The following is a 15,916-nucleotide window of genomic DNA, read 5'->3' on the forward strand; positions in this document are numbered from 1 at the left end:
CCCACAAGGTTGAATGAGAGCATACATAACTAGAGTGTCACACAAGGTTACCCATTTTGAGGGAGAATGAAATGGGTAATAATGCGATGGAGTTGCGCATTTATGGGACCAAGAGCTTTGTGTGTTGGTGTAAGTCCGGTACAGAGAAAGTCTTGGCCACAGATAAAGCAAAGGGCTGTGTTTAGGCTAACGTTCAAATTAGAATCCATTTACCAGAAGTGAAAACGTTGATTCCAGTGTCTTGATAACCTAAAGCTTCCCCAATACGGTTTTTATCTAAAATAATCACTTGATTTTTGACATATGAAACAATTCTAGCATCTTGGTATGTCATATTCGCATAAAATTGCCTCACCAAATTAGGATATACCTTGTCACGAATATCAAAGAGGTACCCATCCTTGGTGCTAAAAAAGATGAACAAAATCCCAGCCCTTTTCAGCCAGTGTTTCAAGTGAAATAAGTTTGGGGGTGACAATGGGTCGTGCAACTATATCACTTTGAAAGAAATGTCAGTTTGTCACGTTTAAAAACCGATTGGAATTAAAGTTTACTTTTAGAAACTTGGTATACTTGGATTTGAAGGAAATTGGGTCATGCAAAATAGGTTTAAAAATGGGATGAATAGAGAATCGAGATTCTAAACCACGGGATTGAGGAGGAGGAGGTGGAGAGATTGTACGGATGTCCTCTCCCTCAGTGAGTGGCTGCTTTCCTCACGACGAACTAGGGCAGCGTGAATAGCTGTGTTCAGGGGAAGCAGTAGCGGAACTACGAGGTCTTGGTGTGCGCCATAGAGGTAGCAGGAGAGGTTTGTTGAGGTGGTGAAGGAAGTGTGGTATCAATGAAGATGGTGGTATTGGTAGCTCCTCTCTTAGTGATAATCTTTCTTTTAGGTATTGTGAGGCAGCACTAGGGTATAAGAATGTGTGCGAGAGAACCAGAGTGATCAATGTTGAGTAAAGAGTAGTTATGAAAATGCTTGTGGGAGGCAAAGGGTTTTTATGTTTTTTAAAATTGATGCAATAAATATGAATATCTTTTCTAAATATGGAAAGATTTTGAAATGAATTTGAAAAAGAAATTTTAGGAAAAAAATTGAAATAAATGGAATGATATGTGCAAAAAATAATAAAATCAGTTTTAAAGCAATAACAATTAATTTTGAAATAAATGTAGAAATCACATAATCATTTTAGTGGGGATTAAAGGTTGCAACTTGAAAACTTGAATTTGTTCATCATCTGCCCATAATATCTCGTTTCGACAAAAACTCAAAAAATCTCATCAGTTTAGTCAACATAAATCTGTAGCACTTAGAATACCCAAAGCAGTTCTTAATTTTCAAAATCTATTATCAGATAAAGGTTTAGTAAAAATATAAGCTAATTGATCATCTAATTATCTCTCTTATACGTTCTTATACCCACTAATGCTGTCTCACAATGCCTAGAAGAAAGATTATCACTAGGAGAGGAGGTTATTACTCTCACTGTCACCTACAGACTTCTCGAGCTGCCAACACCACTATTTTCGTTGATACCTCACCACCTTCACCACCTTAAAACTTTTCTCAACCTGCTACTGCTCAAATGGCGTGTTCCAAAACTTCGTCATGTTCTGCTGCTGCCACCCTTGAACCAAGTTCTTTGCACCCTAGCGCTTCACGAGGAAAGAGACTGCTTGCTGAGGAAGAGGACATTCGTGCAACCTCTCCACCTCCTCCTACATCACGCGGTATGGAATCTCGTTTTTCTCTTTATCCCATATCTGAACCATTTTGCATGACTTGATTTCTTTCAAATCCAAATATGCGTAGTTTCCAAAAGTGATTCCAAAGGTTTTAAATGTGACAAATTGTAATTTCTTTCAAAGTGATATTGTTGCACGACCTATTGTTTCTCTCAAACTGATTTCACTTGAAAACCTGGTTGAAAAGTGCTTGGATTTTGTTCATATTTTTTAGCGCCAAGAATGGGCACCTTTGTTTGAGATACACAACAAAGTATATCTTGACTTATTGAGGCAATTCTATGCCAATATGACATACAAAGATGCCCGAATCATTTCTTATGTCAAAGGCCAAGTGATTATTTTAGATCAAAACCGTATTGGGGAAGCTTTGGGTTATCAAGACATTGGAATCCCTGTTTTCACTTCTGGAAAATGGGACTCAAACTTACATGTTAGCCTAAACATAGCCTTCCACATTATTTGTGACCAAGTTTCCCTTTGCATCAGCCTCACACCAACGCACAAAGCCCTTGGTCCCATCAATGCTCAATTCCATCGCATAATCACCCATTTCATTCTCCCTCAAAAGTGGGTCTTTCCAACGAGTAACCTTGTGTGGCATTCTAGATCTGTATGCTCTCATTCAAGAGACTTCAATGTCCTTTGCATATTTTATGATGAGACACATGCATAAATGTGTGAAAAGTGAGAAGAATGTTGGACTATCATATGCTCTATTATTTACAAAAAAATTTGTATTTCATAATGTTGATCTCTTTGTTGAAAATGTAGAAGTCCATAATTCATTCTTGAAAGGTCGAAATACCCCTATTCATGTAATCCATAAACACGGCAGACGCATTATTCAATCCAAAAGACATCATAGTGTACTCGTAATGACCATAACGAATTTTAAAAGCCGTCTTAGGAATATCTTCCTCTTTCATTCTTATCTGATGATATCCAGACCTCAAGTTGATCTTGAAGAAAACTTCAGATCCTTGCAACTAATCTATTAGGTCATCAATCCTCAGCAAAGAATACTTATTCTTCACCGTCACCTTATTTAACTGCTTGTAGTCCATACACAATTGCATGCTATCATTTTTCTTCTTCACTAATAACACCAGTGCTCCCAACGGAAAAACACTTGGTCGGATAAAGCTCTTATCCATCAGTTCATCCAACTGAACTTTGAGTTCTGCCAGCTCCAACAATGACATCCTATACGACGCAATTGAAATTGGCCCTACTCTCGGCACCAATTCTATCGCGAACTATATCTTTCAAGGAAGGAAATATTCGGGTATATCCTCGGGAAATACCTCAGAGAATTCGTTTACTACCGGAATTTGCTTTAAATTCTGTTCGTCTACTGACGAGCTAGTGGCTAACAGCATATACCCTTGACGTGCACTTCCACTACAATTCACTATTACCGAATTCAAGTAATAACCCTAGGCTACAATCGGTCCTTCTAACCTTTCGGACATAAAATGAACCGAACGCTCAAAACAGTCTAGCAACACATGATGTTTCGACAACCAATCCAAATCCAAAATCAAATCAAGTCTAGTTAAAGACAAGCATATTAAGTCATGAATAAATTGTCTGTTCTTTATCCGAAAAGGTACTTGTTGACAACCTAGCCTAGTTATCACAACTTTAGAGGCTGGAGTATGCACATGCAAATTATAAGCTAATTCGGATACTCTCAACCCTAATTCCTCAACTTTGTCAAATGAGATGAATGAATGTGATGCCTTAGTATCATACAAAGCAATTAAGGTCTTATTACCAATTTCACAGTTACCTTGGATCAAAGTATCGGATCTAGCAACATCATTCGCCGTCATAGTAAAGACTCGGCCCTATTGGGGAGCTCTACTGGCATTCTGAGCCTCTTGGCACGGGCAAAACTTAGAGAATTGCCCTGGCAATCCACACTTGAAACATAGACCTAACTCAGCCATGCATGGCTTGTCTGGGTGGTAACCCTCGCATCTCTGGCACCTCAAATGATCGGGTTGATTCCTCGCTTGCTTTCCTTTGCCATGCCCTTGGCGATTGTCATTTCTTTGGTAGTCATTTCGGCCTTAGGTGTATTGAGGTGCATAGCCACCTCTTTTAAAGCCTTGACCTCAGGCATATATCTCTTGCCTTGGTCCTTCTTGTAGAACTCTAGGCAGTCACTCTTTGCCATAGCAGCCTTCCTCGAGCATTCTTCCACTACCTTGCTCTTGTTCACCAACTCGGAAAAGACTCAGATCTCTATAGGCACAACGTCGCTCATGATATCATTCTAAAGTCCACCCTCGTACTTAATGTACTTCCACTCTTCATAACCTTCCGGAGCACCTTGGCAAACTTTCGAGAATCGACACAGTTCCTCAAACTTAGTAGTGTATTCAGCCATATTCATTGAGCCTTGCTTCATCTGCATCAACTCTAATTCCTTCGCCGCCCTAACCGAGTTCAGAAAGTACTTCTTGTAGAACTCAACTTGGAAGGCATCCCAAGTGATCACAACATCACCTTACTACAGTAAATGACGAGCTTATTGCAACCAGAATTAAGCTTCTCCATCCAGCTTATATGTGGCAAACTCCACATACTGATCTTTCGGCACATGTTGAGCCTGCATAGTTGAGCTTGCAACGCCCTTTTCATCGCCTGGAACCAGTTATCCGCCTCAGTTGGGTTGGTCGTACCCTTGAAGGTTGGTGGATTCACCTTCAGGAAAGCGGCCAAATTCGTCGGCCCTCCGTTGCCTCCATTCGGCCCATTGCCTCCACTATTTGCCTGTTTCCATTCCTGGCCTACTGTCTTAAAATATCCGCAGTAACCTGCATGGCAGCAGCTATGTCCTCCAAAGCTGTCATAAAGTCAGTTGGATTATTCGCCGGTCTGGGTCCCTCATTATCTCCTCGTGGGCGCCATCGTCTATGTCCAGGAGACATCATTCGGGCCCTGTTCACACCAAACAATTGATTTCAAGGTGATCAGTTTCAACATCTCAAGGGAAAGTCCCAAAAGCATGTTCATGAACAATTATGCTATATTTTTCAAGTAGATATCCTAAATAGCACACAAACACAATTCAGAGTATACTCAGAAGTATAGTCAATCCATTCTCCATACTCTATGGGAACGAACTGCTCTGATACGTAACATAACACCCTACCACACAAAGCCTTATGCTATAGTCGTAAATCAGAAGTGGTGAGGCATTACAACATCTAAAAGCAAAATATATACATAGTATACGAAAGATAATAATATAACTAGAAGCTTGTGAAGAAAGGTTATGTAGTATTACCGTTGGCTTAGAATTTTCTTCTCGGTTAGAGGAAATAACTTCGTTGCAAGTATAGTTCCAAACTGACAAGTAACACTCAATCAAAGTTTAATTTTTGGTTGTCACAAGTCCAACCCAGTAAAAGTAACCGAGAGTATTAGTCTCGGGTCGTTCTCCCTAAGAATCACAACCGAGTCCTCAATTATTGGTTATGAGGACAAAGGGGCTTGGGTTGATAAAACAAGAAATTAAAAAGGCAAGAATTGTAAATCAAACAACTAAAGAAAGAAATTACTAAAGAGAGACATTCATGGTAAGGATTGAGAATCTAGGCTTTCTATCCTAGTCATTAATTATAACACAATAATTAACAAAAGCTAATCCTATTTCGTCATCTCTAACATCGGAAGAAGGTACAATATTATTTTCAAGAGCTAATCCTATTGCATCCATATTTTACGATAATTTTTTGTTAGAATTGAGTGGATTTCATCATATAAACCTACACTTATTCCATTAAATAGCATGCTTTTGAGCTTTCTTCCTAAATTGTGCTTGATTATGAAAATATGCTCTTTTGTGTCTAATTTAACCTAATTTTATTCCATTTGCCTTCCATTCGATACCTTGATGTTGTTTGTGAGTGATTTCAGATGTATAAGGTAGGAATGGCTTGGTGAGAATGGAAGAAGAGCATGCAAGAAGGAGGAAGCATGAAGAAACAAAGGAGAAAAGCAAATTGATGTGTGCGTGCGTACAGCCTCTTGTGCGTACGCAAAGGTAGCAAATCAGAGCTAAGTACAGCCTCTTGTGCGTACGCACAGGTAGCAAATCAGAGCTAAGTGTGCGAGCGCACAGCATCTGGCGCATCGCACAAGCATCCTAAGAATCGCAAAGTGTGTGTGCGCACAACCTGTGAATTCGGCCAAGTGTGCGTGCACACACGTCTGTGCGTACGCATAGGTGCCCGCACATGCCTTCATTAAAAATGCACGTGACTCGCATTTTGAGGGGCTTGGAGGCCCAATTCTGATGCTAAGAGCTCATATTGGAAGGGGCAAACCTTGGAGAAACATAGCATATCATTAGGGTAGTTTTTAGAATAGTAGTAGGAGGTTTTAGTTTAGTTTTTCTTTAAGTTTTCTCTCAACACCATTAGGGTTTATATTAAGGTTTTACATTTCAAGTGCCATTTCCATTTTTTGATCTTGGATTTTGCTAGGCTCCATTGTAACTTTACTTTGGGGCATTTTTGTCCCTTTTTTATTGGTTCCTTTTTCTTTTTCTTTCTTTTTCTTTTTCTACAATTTTTTTTCTTTTTTTTTCTCTTTTTTTTTCTTTTTGATGAATTATATACAAAGATACCAATGCATATGGTTTAAACATTTAATGCATGAGTATGTACCCAATTTCCAAGATTGCGACAAAACTTTAAAATACACTTTTATCTCTACCCAATATTCCCAAATTTCCCACAATTGAATGATAAACACTCTCACTAGCCTAAACTAATCAAAGATCCAAACAAGGGACATTTATTATTTTTTGCTTTAAGGCTTGTAATATGCTAAAATTAAGAACAAAAGGGGTTAACATATAGGCTCAAAATTGGTTAACAATGGAAGATAAAAGGTAAGGCCATTTGGGTAAGTGAACTCAATGAAATGAAGATCTCAATCATATAAATGCATTTATACACAAAATAATAGACATATAGAATCAAGCAAATCAAAGATTACAATCATAGAAAGAGAATAATACACACAAGAATGAAAATAGTGGTTATATGATGTAACCACATAATTAGGCTCAAAACTCACATGCTTATGTGTTCTTAGCTCAAAAACATGTTCCACAATGTATAATTCAAGCAAGTTCAATGAAAAAAAAATTTTACTCAAATCAATTGGGGTGCCCTATAGATAAATTCCTTGAAAAATTTCATTATTTTGACTAAGATTATTATATATGCAAATAAAAAAAATGCAACTAAAAATCCTAAAAAGACCTAGTAATAAAAAAAATTAATTGTGAAAAGCGTTGAGATTAGAAATTTATCACCCAAAAATGCCGATTGGTCGGACGACCTCCCCACACTTAAAAGTTTGCACCGTCCTCGGTGCATTTAAAGATGAGCAAGGGGGTACGGCGACTTTCCGGATTGCTACCTTCAGCTGGTGGATCAACTGGTTGCTGCATGTTCTTCCTCCCACTTCCATTTTTGCTTATGATAACTCACCCATAAAAAATAGAAAATAGCACAGTAAGACGAGAATATGCAAAAGCAAGGAAGCGTGAATTGTTGGAATGAGGTAAGAACCACTAGAATGGAGTGAGTGACTCAGTTTGTGACATTAAGGAGCATAATGTGAGTTCTAAGTTTACGCGCGGTTCAGAACACACACACTAGCATAAAAAGCTATGTCACAATTACACAAAAGAAGTAAGCACTTCACTCATTCTAGTGTGATTGAGATACTTCAAAGAAAATTTGTAGGTTAAGACAACCAAACAAGCAATAAAGAAGCATAAAAGTATTCAAGCAATAAATGAACAATTGTGAAATGGATAAGGTATGGACATAGATTGATGTGCAAAGTAACTTTAATGAACAAAATGGAATATGAAACTTACACATCAATCAATGACACACTTTGAATTTTATTTGCAATACTTAATTGAGATAGAAGTGGAAGACATGGGTGCTATGGAACTTAGGAAAAGAAGATAGAAATTAAAATTAATCACATAGCAAGCATGGTCCACAAAGCTTAGAAAGCTCAAAAATATATCATTAGGTAAACTTACGATCCAATTTCACAATTCCAAACTCTTAATGCATGAAATAGATGATGTAAATAAGGGTCAATTATAAACAAGCATCACCTAACAAGAAATGCATCGATAAAACACAAATTGCCTCATCATAGATAATGAATTCAAATCACATGCTAGCCAAAACATGTAATTTAAAAGACTTAAAATGCTTTGAAGGCGGTGTCATACACTTGGTATTCATAAATGTTAAGCATGAAGAGTTCAAAACCAAGTAAAAAAAGATAACCACAATAAAGAGATCCAACAATGAATATTAACAACATTGATGCTAAAATAGCATTCTACCAGTAATCAACAGTAATAAACAGTAAACAAGATTAATAATCCAACACTTATCATGAAAAACAAAAAATTAAACAGAAATTAAACAAACTAACTAAAAGAGTTGGTGATAGATGGTGATTAGTAGTGTTGGATGATGGTCGAAGGGAGGGAAGAAAAGAAGAGAAGAGAGAAGAAGGAAAGAAATGGAAAGAGGAGAAGAAAAGAAGGTGGGTGAAACAGGACAGGGGTCACGCGTACGCATCAGGTCACGCGTACGCGTGAATGGCAGCAATAGGGTGCGACGTGTACGCATCGTCGACGCGCACATGTGATAGCGCAGAGAGAGACAGATAACTCGTACGTGTGGGTCAAAATTGTGCCAAAGGCACAATTTCAACACACTACGCGCACAACTCTCTGGTTTTTATACTGTGCCTGGAAATTTTGGAGGTCACGCGTACGCGTGATTAAGGCGTACGCGTGGGAGGTTTGGAAACTTGGGGTCACACGTACGCATGAGGGACGCGTACGCGTGGCTGGGTGCTCTGTTTTTCAAAATTTTTCAAGTTTTAGCACCAAACCAAGCATTCCAAACATCTAAACAGCTATCAAAACACCATCAAATCTTATTTAACATACTAGACTCTCAAATAAACTCAACTAACTAAACAAAACTTGAAATTAAACTAGTTTACCAATATATACAAAAGGAAAAAGTGAAAAGATTTTATCATGGTGGGGTGTCTCCCACCTAGCACTTTTATTTATTGTCCTTAAGTTTGACTTATGGGGAGCTCTCATCAAGGTGGCTTGTGCTTGAATTCATCCTTAAACTTCCACCAATGCTTGGTTTTTCATTGTACTTCAAGATTCTCAATTAATTGTACCAAGTCTTGATGGAGTTCTTCACAAATCTTGGGCTCCCAAAATTGATCCCCTTTTTGTAATCCAAGATCCCACACTTTGTTTTCATACCCGTCTTCAAGTTGATCATCATGATTCCATCCGGGTGGTAGGCAAGACGAATTCTCATTTAGGCACCAAACTATCCTCCTAGACCCATTCAATTGAGTAGCGCACCAATCCTTGCTCCTAAATTTTGAGCTTCCAACTATAATGAGCCTAGATTTACAACGCCAACCACTAAACATCCTTCTTTTACGCTTCATTTCACAAAGCGTCCTAAGTTGGCCATTCATTTCAAGCAAACTAAATTCAAGTGGGACAATAAAGCTAAGGGATATAAGTTTTTCCCACTCAAATGAAGAGTTAGATGGCAGCTTAGGTAGAGAAGTTTCCAATGACCTTGATAGAGTACATTCCACTCCCGTCCATCCTCTTCTAGGGGCTTCCACCACTTGACAAGGTTCTTCAAGCTCTATCTCTTGCCAAGCTTCCTCAAATTCAAATGCTTCCTCACCAATTTCTTCTAACTCTTCCCCGTCACTCAAATAATATCTTGGAGGTTGAGTGAAATCTATCTCAACATCAATTCCAAGTTCAATGGGGAAGGATTCATCAAACTCAAAAGGATCATATGTTGATGCATAATCATCATAAATAGGAGGACTTGTTGCTTGTCCCACTTCTTCCAATTCTTCAATCACATTATGCCTTGGAGGTTATGCACTAGCCTCCTCAACGTCACTTTCAAACTCCATGGAAGAGGGTTTTACAACTTGAGATTCCCAAGGGCATTCAATATCTCCCAAATCTTCAACCTTGTTGCACTTCCTCCTCTTGTTGCACTTCTTGCTTTAACTCCTCTTCTTCACCTTGAAGCTCCAAATTCTCCTTCTCATTGTTCTCCTCAACTAATTCTCCATATTTAACAATAAGGGTATCTTGGATAGTTGAGCACAATAATGCCAACTGGCTCATCACTTCGATTAAGCTAGCCACGACCTCCCCTTACTTTTGGCAACAAGTTAGAAGTTCTTGTTGTTCTTACATTAGGGATTTGAGAGATTTGTCCAATGAATGTGGTGGTGGAAGAGAGGGTTCATTGTTTGGAGGAGAGGTATCATAGTTGAAAGGTGGTTCATATTGGTGAAAGTCTTGAGGTGGTGTATAAAAAAATGGTGGTTCTTGGGAGTATTGGTGTTGGAAATGTGGTGGTTCTAAATGTGGTTCATATGGCTCGTAAGGTGGTTGGTATGGTAGGTATGAGTTAGGATCATATGGAGGTGAATGGTGATAGGAGGCTTGTGAGTATGGTGGTTGAGGGCTATGTTGAGGAGGAGGGTTATAGGTATATGGTGATTGTGGTTGACAACCATAATGAGGGTCACCACATCTATTAGATTGATATGCATTAGGAGTTGGATTATACCCATAAGAAATCGGAGGAGGTTGTTGCCAAGAAGGTTGTCCATAAGCTTGGGGCTCCTCTCACCTTTGATTTCTAATTCCTTGATACACATTTTCATTGTAGCTTTCATTTCCTACAACATAGTTTGAACCAAACTCATAGTCAAAGTGATGAGAATTCATAGTAGAAAAGAAAAACAAATACAAACTATTAAGAGATAAAGAAACAGGAACCTAACTAGTGACTCAAACAAGCAAACAAACAAAGAGCAAACTATTCACAATATTTACACATATACAATAACCAATAACAAGCACACATTGCAATTCTCCGACAACGGCACCAAAAACTTGATGTAGTATTACCGTCGACTTAGAATTTTCTTCTCGGTTAGAGGAAATAACTTCGTTGCAAGTATAGTTCCAAACCGACAAGTAACATCTAATCAAAGTTTAATTTTTGGTTGTCACAAGTCCAACCCAATAAAAGTAACCGAGAGTATTAGTCCCGGATCGTTCTCCCTATGAATCACAATCGAGTGCTCAATTATTGGTTATGAGGTCAAAGGGGGTTGGGTTGATAAAACAAGAATTAAAAAGGCAAGAATTGTAAATCAAACAACTAAAGAAAGTAATTACTAAAGAGAGACATTCATGGCAAGGATTGAGAATCTAGACTTTCTATCCTAGTCATTAATTATAACACAATAATTAACAAGAGCTAATCATATTTCGTCATCTCCAACATAGGAAGAAAGTCAAATAGGACTAGTTAATCTCAATCCATAAGTTCTAATCAACTTACTAATTGAATTAGCAAGAGATTAGAGTCAATGAAAATAATATTAACTAACAACTCTAAATCACCAACATAAGTTGGGTATTAATGACTTAAGATTGCCTAATTTCTCTTTCCAAACCAAGAATGCTCAAAATCTACTCTAAAATCCAACCAAGAATTTTGTCAAACACTTGGAAGGGGTAAAATAAAAGCATGGTAAAATTGCAAGGAATAATAAAATCTACAACTAACCAATGCAAGAAATTAACAATTAACAACTAAGGAAAGCACGTTAAACATGAAATACCTCCAAATTGCATTAAAGATAATGAAAATTAACAAGAGTGCATGAACATAAAAGTAACCAAAATGAGAAATTAACAAGAAGAAATAGGAAAATCAAGACAATAGAACAAGAAATTGTAAGAAAAACTAATTGAAAACAAGAAATTAAACCTAGACCTAAGAGAAATTAACCTAATTCTACCCTAATTCTAGAGAGAAGAGGGAGCTTCTCTCTTTAGAAAACTACCTAAAGCATGATTCTAAGCTAATCTAATTGCTCTCTCCTTTGTTCCCTCTTCAATTCTGTATCAAATAGCCTCAGAAATGAGTTGGATTTGGGCCTGGAAAGCTCAGAAATCACCCCCAGCATATTCACTTTAATGAGGTCACGTGACCAGCGTCACGCGTGCGCGTCACTGTCGAATTCCCCATCACGCATACGCGTGAGTGACGCGTGCGCATCACTTGGCAAAATCCTCTCTCACGCGTACGCGTGGATGATGCGTGCGCGTGGCCATGCATCCTCCAAATGCTCATTTCTTCATGAATTCTCCACTTTGCATGCTTTTCTCTTCACTTTTTCCATCCAATCCTTGCCTTATAAGCCTAAAATCACTCAACAAACATATCAAGGTATAAAATGGAATTAAAGTGAATTAGATTTAGCTATTTAAAGGCCTAAAAAGCATGTTTTTAACTCTTAAGCACAAAATTAGGGAGAATTAGAAAAGCATGCTATTTCATTGAATAAATGTGAGAAAAGTTAATAAAATCCCCTACATTCAATACAAGATAAACCACAAAATTGGGGTTTATAAAAAAGATATACAAAAGCGATCATCGTCATCACACACTAAGCGTTAAAGGTAAGATAACATCGTATGTAGAAACAAAAGAGTTATATATAAGATCCGGAATAGATACATAAGTACTAGTCTCGACCTACGAAAAAAATGTTGGCTAGAACATAATACAAACCAAAAGTATATAAAATACATCATGTTTTTTCAAAATAAAACTTCTAAGAGGAATATACAAAACAATATCCAAAAGCGGAAAAAAGATACTACATAAAGCAAAATAAACTCCGAAATATGTCTTCTTCGTTTTGCCAAAGGAATCCTACACACTCAGCGAGGTGCGTCATGTCCTGTATCTGCACCAACGGGTGAAAACCCGAAGGTTCTCAGTAGAGTAATAATTCTAAATAGAGACTATGTAAAACTACATGAACCCACTAGGCAATCCTAATCTCAAAACTCATAAAGTTCAACCCTAGGACTTTCTAATCCAAGAAAGGTTTATTTACTAAGTTTCAGCTTTTATCAATTATCTTTAGCCTCAACTCTTTCCAACACCAAGTCATCATTTCTCTCAATATCATAATTGTTCATTTTAATAATTTAGCATCCAATTTAGTAGTGTCAAACACAATTAATGATCAAACACAATTAGGAGACAAGTATAGCAATTAACAGAATATTTAGATAGGCAAACTAAATACAATATGCTCACCCAAACAATGGTAAATAGATGCACATGATGCATGTCAATCCTATCGGCCATGAGGTCACGTGTCGGTTATTATGCCAAATCCAACACAAAAATTCGCTTGGCATCTCACAGATCGGTCTCTCGGTGCGCAACTCCAGAAAAAATATCAAGTCATGATATCATTATCTCAACGAAGAGTGCCGTCTCACTTACGGAGAATGCCGTCTCATTTTAACGGAGAATGACATTTCACCTTGCAACTAAAAGAAAGTGGGGCGGAATAATTTCCTTGAGTGCCAATCATGACTCATTTTAAGCTGTGAGACAAAATGTCTAGTTGCTCTAAAAATTTCAATAAGTATCAACTACCATTTTCCTATTCCCAATACTACCTATCAGATTGAGGCAACTAACAGCTGACTTGAAACAAAGTGCAATTCATTGGAAGTGAGCAAAAATATCACGAATTCGATTATCAAGAAGTTGAAATGCAAAATGAAGAAACAATAACCACCTAGTTAACAATGAAACTAAGCTCCAACCACAAAATCCTGTCACAATCAAATTCTAAAAAATTTTAAAAATCCATCACCAAAAACGTAAACAAATTATAAAACAGAAGATACGCATCGTAACTTTTTTCCAGAAAAATATTTGTCCTCATCTTCATTTTGGTTATGATGCACAACATACAAGACCAACCCTACAATAGAGGATAAGCCAAGGAATACTCAAATCCAGTAAGAGAACCCCCACTAACCAGGTGCTGAAGGCAGCCTGTCGTCGAATCTTTTGGCGGCTGTGTCTACAGTTAAGAGATGAATCTAGGATTATTCATATTGACCCATGAGTTCGATTTGATCGAAAATCCATCAAAATCGATTCTTTTTGAGGCATTAATAGCAAGGGATCATGTGATTGAGTTGCTGTATTCAGAGTGAGTGAGCAAATGATTTTGCCGCCGGCGGCCAATCACCACCTCAGATGGCAGGTCGTTGTTTGATGGGTCAATGATGTGTTTGTCATCTGGTTGTGATTTGTGAACTTTTACCAATACGAGGTTGTTAACAAATTATTAAAAATTTTGTTGTCAATAAATAAATATAAAATTATAAATTGGGACAAATTTATAAATATTTTGGACAGCTCCATTCAATGGAACTTTGTATAACAGATCCATCAAATATTTACTTTGCCATGATTCTTATGAACTCTTCTCGTTCCCTATTATTTGTACAATAGTGATTAATCTTAAACAAGCCGATGCACCAGTAGCAAGTTGCACAGTTCAAGCTCTGACATCGACATTTTCATATAACCAATCCGCGATAATAAATTACATAGAAAAAAACCCGATCATGGAGCCAGGTAAGGATAACCCACAGCTCTTCACTTTGCTCAAAAGATACCGCTCAAAAAACCCCTACAAAACAGAGCGACACTTCAATATACAAGGCTACTGAAGATAATAGCTTTAGAAAAAACGGTTAATGGGTATAACAAACCAAATCCCCGAGCCCTTCCTTGTTTCGTTTCTGCAAACATTTGGGACAAACAATAAAGTCATTACAAAAAGGAATGGTTTCATAACATTCAGCTTATAGAAAAAAGGACACATGTTGTTGTTACCTTGGTTTTCCTTCAAAGGCGTCGTTTATTTCATCGGTAGTAGGCCTTTCAAGAAACGTCGACAAAATGACATACTTCTCCTTCCCAGATGGGTCATCAACTCTCTTGTACAACTCATAACGGTATGGATAAGACATCCTAAATCATAAGTGCATTGCAGCACTATAGTTAGATGTCATACTTCTGCATTCCTTATTCTAATTCCAACAATCGGTTAAAATTTCCAGATAAGCAAGACAGTATATTAATGTTTACTAATAATAGTAACCAGATGATGAGAGTTAAGTCGAAATTTTTTCTTATGGAAAATGTCAAATTTGATTTTGTTTATATCAAGTAAGGCATTTAATAATATCTTCTAGATATAGTTTCGGTAAAACCATCTTACTAATTATACAATCTAATTAGAAGTTCAGTGAAGAAGAATGATGGGAAGCAAGCCGAAACATGTATAAAAGCACAATCATGAAAATATATGCTGCCTGCTAACCTGATAGCTCCCATGATGGGATACTGGGTTCCCGCATAATAAAGAAGCCGGAAAAAGTAGCAACTTTCAAAAGATGCTGCATACTTGAGTCTCTGGTCTCGTCCCATTGTCTAGCAAGATTAAGATGATAGATATATAACCTTACATTTTGTATAATAAATGGTTATCACTTACCACCAAACTGCTGGGCGCTAAGTACTTACTTGCATAATACCACTAGAACCAGGTAAATCCTGAACTCAAAGAAACCCAGAAGTGTGTCAGTTTAAGATTAGAATAATTAAATGTATAAATAATGTTTAGAGAGAGGCTGTTAGTTGCAATACAAACGATAAAGCTATTATGGTCTTGGGGAAGATTTTGAAAGCAAAAATATATTTTGTAATGAATTAAAAAACTATATCTAGTTTGTAACAAATAACTCCCTCGGTATCTTCAATCATAACATCTATTTGCAATGTGTAATTGGTGATTTCGCCACTTAAAAATGTGGAATATCAAATAGCTCAACAGAAAAGTGTGTGGCAAGAACTAATTTACTTAGTTTTGCAAAACTAGATGCAATCTAATACAAAGAGCTCCAACAATCACAACAGATGCTCCAAGAATAATGAAAAGTTTCATATCCACCACCACCATAGTCACCATAATCATAGCCACCATAAAATGCATCTCATATATAAGGATAGGCTTAGCAATTAGTTAGTAGTTTCTATGTTGGTCATATTTTACATATCTCAGCACTTAGTATACTGATTTTCATTTTCAACATTTTCATACCAGTCTCTTTTTC

General features: G+C 37.2%; 2 protein-coding genes across 2 annotated transcripts in view; both read right to left on the reverse strand.

Moving 5' to 3' along the window:
* Positions 4,037–4,694, reverse strand: LOC107632758. The gene is made up of 3 exons (XM_016336417.1): positions 4,581–4,694; positions 4,350–4,536; positions 4,037–4,269 (listed from the first exon to the last, which is right to left on the reverse strand). Exons 1-3 carry the CDS (start codon positions 4,692–4,694, stop codon positions 4,037–4,039), a joined length of 534 nt encoding a protein of 177 aa, XP_016191903.1.
* LOC107630043 (adenylate kinase 5, chloroplastic) overlaps positions 14,103–15,916 on the reverse strand; it is a 7,607-nt gene continuing 5,793 nt past the window's right edge. Inside the window, exons 15-19 of the mRNA XM_016333063.2 lie at positions 15,327–15,356; positions 15,124–15,233; positions 14,634–14,771; positions 14,510–14,539; positions 14,103–14,427 (exon numbers count right to left, since the gene is read on the reverse strand). Coding sequence (XP_016188549.1) covers positions 14,403–14,427; positions 14,510–14,539; positions 14,634–14,771; positions 15,124–15,233; positions 15,327–15,356 — 333 coding nt within the window. The 3' untranslated portion in view covers positions 14,103–14,402. The remainder of the gene's footprint in view (positions 14,428–14,509; positions 14,540–14,633; positions 14,772–15,123; positions 15,234–15,326; positions 15,357–15,916) is intronic.

This window comes from Arachis ipaensis, chromosome B03 (genome assembly GCF_000816755.2).
Source record: "Arachis ipaensis cultivar K30076 chromosome B03, Araip1.1, whole genome shotgun sequence".
NCBI lineage: Eukaryota > Viridiplantae > Streptophyta > Magnoliopsida > Fabales > Fabaceae > Arachis > Arachis ipaensis.